General features: G+C 49.8%; 1 gene segment (V, D, J or C); it reads right to left on the reverse strand.

Moving 5' to 3' along the window:
• Positions 1 to 8,042: 8,042 nt before the first annotated feature.
• On the reverse strand, positions 8,043 to 8,702 carry LOC123032806. The segment is given in 2 exon segments: positions 8,043 to 8,487; positions 8,634 to 8,702. Coding segments are annotated over 2 exon segments (384 nt in total).
• Between the last annotated feature and the right edge of the window lie 715 nt (positions 8,703 to 9,417).

Here is a 9,417-nt window from a genome sequence, read left to right on the forward strand (position 1 = left end):
TCTGATCAGTCAATCTGCACAGCTGCCATCAGCACCTTTCCAGTCTTTCTTAAATCCTTCAGGGTGAAGAGAGCAGCCTCTTCATGCAAATTTTAGCATCTCCCTCCAAGCACCAGAGAGCTGTAGAAAAGGTCCAGGAGAGGCAGCCTGTTGGTCTCACAGTGTCTCTAGAGGACATGAATATCAGCCACAAACCTCTGGACCAGAACAAGAGGAGTGATGCTTAAAGAAGAGATTGCCCCCTATGGGCAAGGCCTGGAACTTACTTCAAACGCCATGAGCCAGTCTGTGAGAACATGATGCCACCGTTTGGAGAGCATCTGTACACAGGCAAAATGCATTTTCCTAAACACTCATATGCAGTCCAACAGGGATCATGGATTTGGGAAAAGGGCTTCCAGGACAGAAAGCATCCTTCTGGGGCTTCAGCCCCTGCACCTTTCCTTGGAGACGATACAGATTAGTGGGGAAGGCAAAAGAAAATCCAACAGTTAGGGTCAAGTGTTGGCAGCTCACAACCCAGAGACTCCTGGTTTAGTTCTAAGCCCACAACTGAAGTGGGACAAGAGGCTTCTCCTGCTTGGGTTTGTTGCTCACACCCTCCCTGCCGTGTAGCTCACCTTCAGGGCCTTCCCTAGCCTCTCTACTCCCCCTCTTCCCCCAGTGGGTAGTGTGGAAGGTCGTCCTTCCCATTCTCACATTCTGGGCATTTCTTTGTCCGAAGGGAAAAAATGAGAAATGTAAAAGGGGAAGTGCTACATATCCTGGTCCTATCATCCACATTCTTCATTGGAAAAAGGGATATCCTATCATGCACAGCCTCCTTCCCCTTCTGCTGGTCCTGGGGCCTTCTTCCAAGAGACGTTTCTCGTGTGTCCATGATCCTTCACTCCCTGGAGTTGGGCAGCCCCTGGCACAACACCACTCCCTCCAGTCCCCCCCACAATGAGCCTTCACACACTCGGGAAGACCCAGACTGTCCATCCCATCTGCAAACCTCTGGGCCAGAACAAGGCAGATGGGCTACCAAATATCCCCTTAGAATTCTTCACGTTTGTAGTTAATCCATGGAATACGCGCAAGTATGCTAAGACTAAAACATAAGAAAAAGAAAAATTACCATTTCTTGTTCGAACCAGCTTGATGTGGCGATCAAAACATTTCAGTCAAAACAATGGCATTTCAGTCATATTTCACATTTCCTAAAAACAGAGCTATCTCTTTCACTTCCCCCTTGTAAGCCCTGAAACTAGAATAATAGAATCATGGAATCATTGATTTGGAAGGGGCCAAGAAGGCCATGGGGCCCAACCCCCTGCAGTTGTAGGACACCAGTTTACACCATCCCACTCTGATGGTTGCCTAGCTTCTTCTTGACTGTCTCCAGGGTGGGAGAGCCCCCCACCTCTCCAGGCAGCTGGTCCCACGGTCGTATTGCTCTGACAGTGAGGAAGGTTGTCCTGATGTCCAGCCTGAATCTGGGTTGCCACAACTTGAACTAATCATTCCATGTCCTGCACTCGCATCAGCCAGAAGAGACCTTGACCTTCCTCTTTGTGACAGCCTTGAAGGGACTTCTAGAGCAGGGGTCCTCAAACTTTTCAACAGGGGGCCAGTTGAAAGGGGCCAGTGGTGGGTGCGGGCCGGCAAGGGGGTGGGGTGCGCGGGCGTGGCAAGGCGAGGTGGGGGCGGACACATGAGGCAGCGGCTTGCTTGCTCGGAGATGGTTTTCTCCGAGCGAGTCCAAAATGATCTCCGTGTTAGCAAGCTGCTGCCTCCCCGCCTCCAAAACCTCTGAGGTGGGCCAGATAAATGGGCATGGTGGGCTGGATCCAGCCCATGGTCGTAGTTTGAGGATACCGTGTCCCCCCTTAGTCTTCTCTGCTTAAGGCTGAACATGCCCAGTTCCCTCAGTCTCCCCTCATAGGGCGGTATTTCCAAACCCTGCATCATTTCTGTCACCCTCCTCTGGACCCTTCTAATTTACCTTCATCTTTCTTAAATCTTGGTCCCCAGAACTGGGCACGGTATAGAGGAAGTACTACTTCTCATGATCTGGAAGTAAAATGTCTGTTAATGCATCCCAAAATAGCATTTGCCCTTTTGGCAGCTGCATCGCTTTGTTGTCTTATGTTTAGCCTATTGTCCACAATTACTCTGAGATCTTTTTTTTTTCCAGCTCTGTTGAGCCACGTATTCCCCATCTTGCATCTGGATAAGGGGGAGAGTAGCCAAGATTCCCTTGTTTTAAGAAGGCAATTCCCACTGTTTCTGCACAGGAGGGGTTTAGCCTGCTTTTTTTAAACCAAGGCTGATGCTTCTGTTTTCATTATGGGAAGAAAAATGCATGCATGACATCCATTTTCCTCTCTCCTGGGAGGGTTGGTATTTCTCTGCCTTTCTGTATATTCTATTAACCAACCAGAAGTAACACAGTTGCAGAGCTAAAAATGTGGCTTTTCATGAGACTTGTGTTGGACTTTGCTGCAGTTTGTATTTTAAAAGCCTGCTTTCCCTCCTCAGACAAACCACCAACCAGCCCTCAAAATGGCTGGAAAACACAAGAGAGACCCTGGGAAGAGACTGCATTATGGCACGTTCCCCTTGCACTTCCACGAGTGTGTGATCACAATATGAAGTGCCTCGTATAATAAAGTTCCAGGTTTATCTCTGATCTCTTCTCTAAAATCAGAGATTGCTCTGTCCTTGGGGATTTCACTTGCTTACCAGCACCAGAAGCCAACTAACCGTGAAGACGTTTTGGTCTCCCTTCCGCTTCTGGTGGCATCATTGTGCCCTTTGTGTAATAGGCAGACAAGCAGTAATAATGAGCGTCATCGTTTGGTTGCACCCCAGAGATGGTTAAGATGGCAGAGTTGGAAGTGCTGTTGGTTGAGCCAGAGAACCGGTCTGGGATTCCTGCTAGTCTCTTGTTGAACTCATATATCAATAGAACTGGGGCACTGTTGGGTTTCTGCTGATACCAGGATGTTCCATGGCCCCCGATATTTCCACTACTTCTGGTACATGAGATCTGCACCATTTCTCCCATCGACGCCGACACGGAGCGGGGCTGTGTTAGTACAAAGTTGGCCAGGGCCCCTAGAAGAACATGTAACATCAAGAGACTGTGGTCAGTGAGACATGGATAATTTACCAGGCTGCAAGTGGGGGATAAAAGGGAGACAGAGACAGCACAGCAAGAAAGTCAGAGATTTCCAGTCAGAGGAAAAAGGAGGTTGAAATGAGAAGGTTTACATTGGAGATGCAGAGCAGTTTGCCATTACCTGTGTAAAAAGTGAAGAAGAGGAAGGAAAGAGGAAGAGTTCTAGCCATGGTAATGGGAGAACAAAAAGGTTGCCCTGGACCAAAAGCTTCTCTGCATGGAGGCATCCAGGGCCTCCTTAAATCCCCAGAAAGGGAGTGTGCAAATACATGCAAATGTGCCTCCTATTCATTGGCTGTCACATAAGAACACATTCCACACATGTACGATGTTCTCATTGCACTTCCCCTCTGCGTGGTTTTAGGAGAGGATCAGGGATGGACATCTCTTCTTCCAATGGCAGCCCTGGATCACTACCATGGTGTGCACGTCATGACGAGGAGCCTCGAGTTGCTTGCAAATACGCATGGGAGGTCTGTTTCCTATAGGTACACCTGCAGAGAAGACGGAGATGATTTCATTTCTATACTGGCCCACAGGCAAATATCTCTGAGCAGTTTCATCGTTGTTATGTCCCATCAAGTTGCCTTCAACCTATGGCCACCCTATGAACGAAAGCCTTCCAAATGTCCTGTCCATGACAGCTCCATTAAGGCCATGGCTTCCTTGCTGGAGTCTATCCATCCCATAGTCGGACTTCCCTTTGTCTTCTGCCTTGGATCATCCCTGATGTGATTGTCTCCTCCACTCGGTCTTGCCAATGGGCAATTTACAACAGACTATAAAAAAGACAATAGGAATTCAATAAAATGTGATAAAATCAGGAAACACATTAACAAGTTTAAAACAGCTAAAGACAGATAATGGCAAAGAATGACTCTGCAAAACACCTGGAACAGGTAACCCTTCTCAAGCCCCTAGATGGCCAAGTCAGTCTTTAAAGGCTTCAGAGAAGGAGACCATCTTGACCTGGCACCAAAAAGATGTCAGGTTTGGCGCCAGTTGGGCCACAGTGGAGAGGTTGTTTCATAGACGAAGTGTGACTCGTGAGGCAGCTGGAGCACATGGATCAGTGGATAAGGGGAGAGGTAACAACCAAAACCTGTGCTGCACCACTGCATCTCAAGGGAAACCAACTGTGTTCGTGCAGGCAGGAAGTCTTATTTCAGAAGTTTGGAAGTGACACGACCCAAGGGAGTTCAGAACCGAGAGGAGCAAAGCATGGAGGAAATGCGTGTTCCGCTCAGACGCAACCCTTCCTGGCCCAACAGCTGTGAAGCTGGGACCGGAGGTCACGGTTGTGTTCGTCCAGCCATTTCGAAGGGGCACCTGGTGGAGGCAAAGCCAGGGTAAGAAACCAGCGCTGCAGAAAGTATCTTCCAGAGGTTTGCAATCATTCTCATTCAATTGGAGGAGAAGAATTTGCCTTCAGAAACAAAACTGCTCAAAGGAGAAGGGGATTCAAAGGAGTTTATAATGGGTGGGACTGGTTCTTGTTTCCAAGGACGGAAATGTGTTCGCAGCTTGCAAAGGATCCCCTGTAAGTGTCCCATCTCCCACTGCCCGATCTTCGGTGATGCACAAGCCACCCTTGCTTCCCAGACTTCAATGATCATCCAGGGGAAGGTTCATCCACTGATTCTGTGAGCCGTCCCAAGGCTATGTAGCAAGGGGACGGCATATAAAAAACTAAATAAATAAATTCGGTGAGACTTTTTCAGGCCAAGAAGTGTGGGCAGCCTAGGAGGTCACAGGGAAATGGGACACCATGTAATAGATACGGAGGGTGGGGATAGACAGAGCCTCGCCTACATAGTGCTAAGGTACAATCAAAAGCAAAACAGTAACGAAGGTGCAATGACTTGAATACACACAGGCAATCCAAAAACAGCAATGCAGAAGCTCTGGAAATATAGGCAGGCAAAATATGAGACTTAATCTGGCCGGGGAGCCTTGGGCAATCCTCCGTGGCCCTACTGGGTCTTTGTCATGCTCAGAAACATGCAAGGAACCAGGATGACTTACGGCCCACCTCCTCTTCATTTGATCCTCACAATGCCAGCCCTGAGAGGCTAAGAATTCACGACTGGCTCAAAACCTCCCACGTAGCTTCATGGCAGGGTGGGAATTAGAACCCAGATCTCCCAAGTCCCAGTCCAACACTCAAACCCCTGTGCCACACTAGCTTTCAGAGAGTGTCCCATCCCTGTTGTGAAGGTTAATGCAGCTTCAGTGTAACCCCATTAAATCCGTACAGGTGTCAATCTAAAAAATGCTATGGAAACTATTTTTTATTTATTTTTCGATTTATATCCTGCCTTTTTCCTACAAAGGGCTCAAGGCAGCTTACATCATTCTCCTCCTCCATCTTATCCCCACAACAACAACCCTGCAAGGTAGGCTGGACTGAGAGTCTGTGACTGGCCCAAAGTCTCCCAGTTGGCTCCATGGCTGAGCAGGGACTAGAACCCAGATCGCCTGAGTCCCAGTCCCACGCTCTTCACCACGACACCACACTGGCTCTCTAACTAGCAGGTATTTGAAAACCCTGGTGCAGTTGTCAGCCTAAAATGGTAATATATGAGGTAGAGTAACATGCATTTGGAAACTCTGCTCCCAGACAGGGGTATTCCTTACAGGACAGGCTGGTGGGTGATTCCTGGTAACATCTGAGGTGATCGCCGTACAGTGTGAATGTGTCGACATCCTGAAACAGCCAGGCCACATCTGCTGAAACTGACCAATACAAATGGAGAAGGTGTTCAAGTTAAGGAGAGAAGGATCAGCTATGCCTGGCTCTTCTTGCTTTGCCCATTTCTTTCACAATGACGTTCCGTCTCCTGTCTTCATTACTCGAAATGCATAGAGTAAAATATGCATTTAGGTAGGCATTTTGATGCTTATTTTGTGTGAACCTGTCATCTGGATTGTATGGGCCAGGAGGCTTGGGGAGTGGGTGGCCGTTCCTTCTACAAGCAGCTGGGAGTAGATGTTTTTTCTGTCTCTTTCAGCTCTATCATTCCAGAAGCTCGAGGCACAAGAATGTTTCTTTCCAGCATCCCTCAGGTCCATGCGAAGTTGTGCTACTGCCAAACTTGCTACCCTTTTTCCACCTGCAGCAGTAATGATAATCTTGTGGCCATAAAATGAATAATAGGCCACATCATAATTCTGGCTTTTAGTGATGGATAAATTGTCAATGTTCCCATACTGGGAACCAATGCATTGTTCTGAGATGCTTGTGCTGATCCCATAGAACGCAACTGGGGGTTCTCCAGGGTCTCTGCCCAAAGAGTACCTATCTCTTTGTTGAAAGCAAGGCCATCTCAGTCATGGCCCCTCACCTCTGGAATCCCTTCCACCAGCAGCCCATCAGGCCCCTTCATTGCACATCTTCAGAAAAGCTCTCCAGAACCACCTGCTTTTGCAGACCAGGTTTTCATTTATTGGTCAGTTCGGTTTTGTATTTATTTTAATTCACAATCACTGCTTTTGTAGATTTTTACTGATTAGCTTTTATTGTATCTGCTTTGTCCGGCTTCCGTCAGGGATGATGCCTTGACAGGGTGTCTCCTTTAGAGGTAACCAAGAAATTATTTTAGATAGATGAGAGACAGAGACAGAGACAGAGACAGAGAGAGCGAGCGAGCGAGCAGGCAGCCTGCAGTCATTTCTGCTGAAGCACAGAGCAAGTGGAAACAAAGGGACAATTTCTGTCTCACTTCCCCACCTGAATGAGCCACCGTGGCCCTGGTCCGCATGCCACACAGAGCAATAGTAAGTCGCTTCATCCTCCGGCTGGGCCCCCGTGATGGTCAAGGACATCACGTCCCCTGACCGGGAACCGGAGAATCGGGCTGGGACATCGGGCGGCCTGGTGCTGGTGGTGTGCATCACCGCCCGGGGTTTGCCCCCTGGTACCTGCTGGGCCCACCAAGGCCAGTTGCCATCAGTGATTGTCCCACCACTGTATCGGCACGACAGGGTGACCGTCCCGCCTTGCGCCACAGACTCTGGGTCCTTCAACACCTGCAGCTGCTGGACACTCAGACCTGAAAAGGAAAGGGTGGGGAATGACTCATGGGAGCAATTTATGGTGGAGTAGCACCAAACCTCTGCATAACTGAAAGGATTACAGAGGGTGCCTGTTTTTGCATCAGGCACAATTCCTCCCTTCCTCCAAGTGCATTTCCCTCACCCAGGGACATCAGGAGTATGGAGAGAAGCAGAGTCCAGGCCATGGTGGGGAAACCTGATGGCTGAATAGAGGTAAAGCAGAGGGCTCTCTCCTTGCCCCCTCTCCATCTCCCTTAAATCCCCGGGGATGGAGAGGCCAGCCCTTGCATGCAAATCTCTGGGTCTTGAAGTATGTCCCCCGGGGCGCTGGAAGACTGCCAATCAGCCAGGCAGGGGAGCAGCTGCCCCCTCTCGGCGATGCCAGGACTCAGAAGGGCCTGCACTGTCTGGACTTGGGCATTCTGGGGTTAGCTCATGAACTTGATTGCAGATCCAAGGCACTCTTCAAACGCCTCTGAAGCCATGAAAGAAAATCAACACACCATGGGGTCCCAAACATGTGCAGAGGGCACTTTTCTCAGCCACCCGGGGTGTTTCCAGGTTTTAACTCTATTTATATTACTTGTATTATATTTATTTATTTGTGTGAGTCGTCCTGAGGCCATATAGCAAGGGGATGGCATACAAAACGTTTAAATAAATAAGAATAATAAGGTTTTTGGGTCAAGGATGACTCAAAGACTGAAAGTGAGGACTTCCAAAAAAGACCTGCTCCTGCTCTTTAGTTAGACCCCTTCCCTGCAACTTGTATCAGGAGGTTAATCCAGCAGCAACACCTGCCAGTTTCTTCCACTTCTTTCAAGGTGGGAAATGGCAACAGCGAGCTCTGCTGGTCTTGGATTGTATCACATCACCAGGCATAACTCCAGAAAGGGAGTGCAAACCATGATACAGAGGCGAGGTTCATGTCTCACGTCCCCACCTGAATGAGCCACCGTGGCCCTGGTTCGCATGCCACACACAGCAATAGTAAGTCGCTTCATCCTCCGGCTGGGCCCCCGTGATGGTCAAGGACATCACGTCCCCTGACCGGGAACCGGAGAATCGGGCTGGGACATCGGACGGCCTGGTGCTGGTGGTGTGCATCACCGCCCGGGGTTTGCCCCCTGGTACCTGCTGGGACCACCAAGGCCAGTTGCCATCAGAGATGGTTCCACCACTGTATCGGCACGACAGGGTGACCGTCCCGCCTTGCGCCACAGATTCTGGGTCCTTCAACACCTGCAGCTGCTGGACACTCAGACCTGAAAAGGAAAGGGTGGGGAATGACTCATGGGAGCAATTGGCACTGGCAGAGCACCGAAGAAGAGCAAAGCTCAGAGGATGGGAGGAGATACTTATTCTGCTTTCAGGCACCTCTCATTCCGCCTAGCAAGTGAATTTCCCTCACCAACACAAAGCAGGAGCGCGCAGAGGAGCAGAATTTGGGCCATTGTGCGGGCACCTGATGGATGAAGGAATGTTGCCGGCCTCCATGGGGTCCTTCTCGCCTCCCTTAAATCCCCCGCGAGTCCCAGAGCAGCCCCTGCATGCAAATCGGCCGGTCGCCCTGTACACTGGAAGGCGATTGGTCAGTCGGAAGGTGAAGCAGCTGCATCCTGTTCATCACACCCGCTCCCTGCAGGGCTTGCGAGCTCCACATTAGCTCTGCTGTCAGGATCCCCCTGGGATGGGGCAGGAAGAGAACAGTCTTCTGTTCTAACACTGGACGAGGGCACCCTCAGGTTAAACATTGACACCTATTTTCAAGGGGCGCTACAGGAGTATAGAAAGCCAAAGCATTAAAAAAATCTAGTTTTCTAACATGTACAAAGTGCATTTTCACCCAGCAAGCATGCCAGGCCCAAGAGTCATGGAGGATGTCAGACCAGGTCACATCCTTCCGGGCTTTGGCCCACTGCTCAGTGCCCTGCTTTGGCAGACTGCAGCACAGAAATGATGGTTTTCCTTCTTAATTTCAACGGAAAGGGAAAGAGGTTTCTCCCAGCTGCTCTTTCTTGGCCCTGTCGTTCATCATCTCCCCTCCCTGCACTGCACGTGCCGCTGGGCCCTTCTCCAACAGACCCTTCCTCTCTTTTTCCGTACTTCATGAAGAAGGAAATTCGGTGGTGCTTCACAGTAGCAAGTGACGAAGACGGGAACGGGGAGTGGGCAACAGCAGCACCTGCCGGCCT

The sequence above is a fragment of the Varanus komodoensis genome, unplaced genomic scaffold (genome assembly GCF_004798865.1).
Source record: "Varanus komodoensis strain SLA01 unplaced genomic scaffold, ASM479886v1 scaffold56, whole genome shotgun sequence".
Classification (NCBI taxonomy): Eukaryota; Metazoa; Chordata; class Lepidosauria; order Squamata; family Varanidae; genus Varanus; species Varanus komodoensis.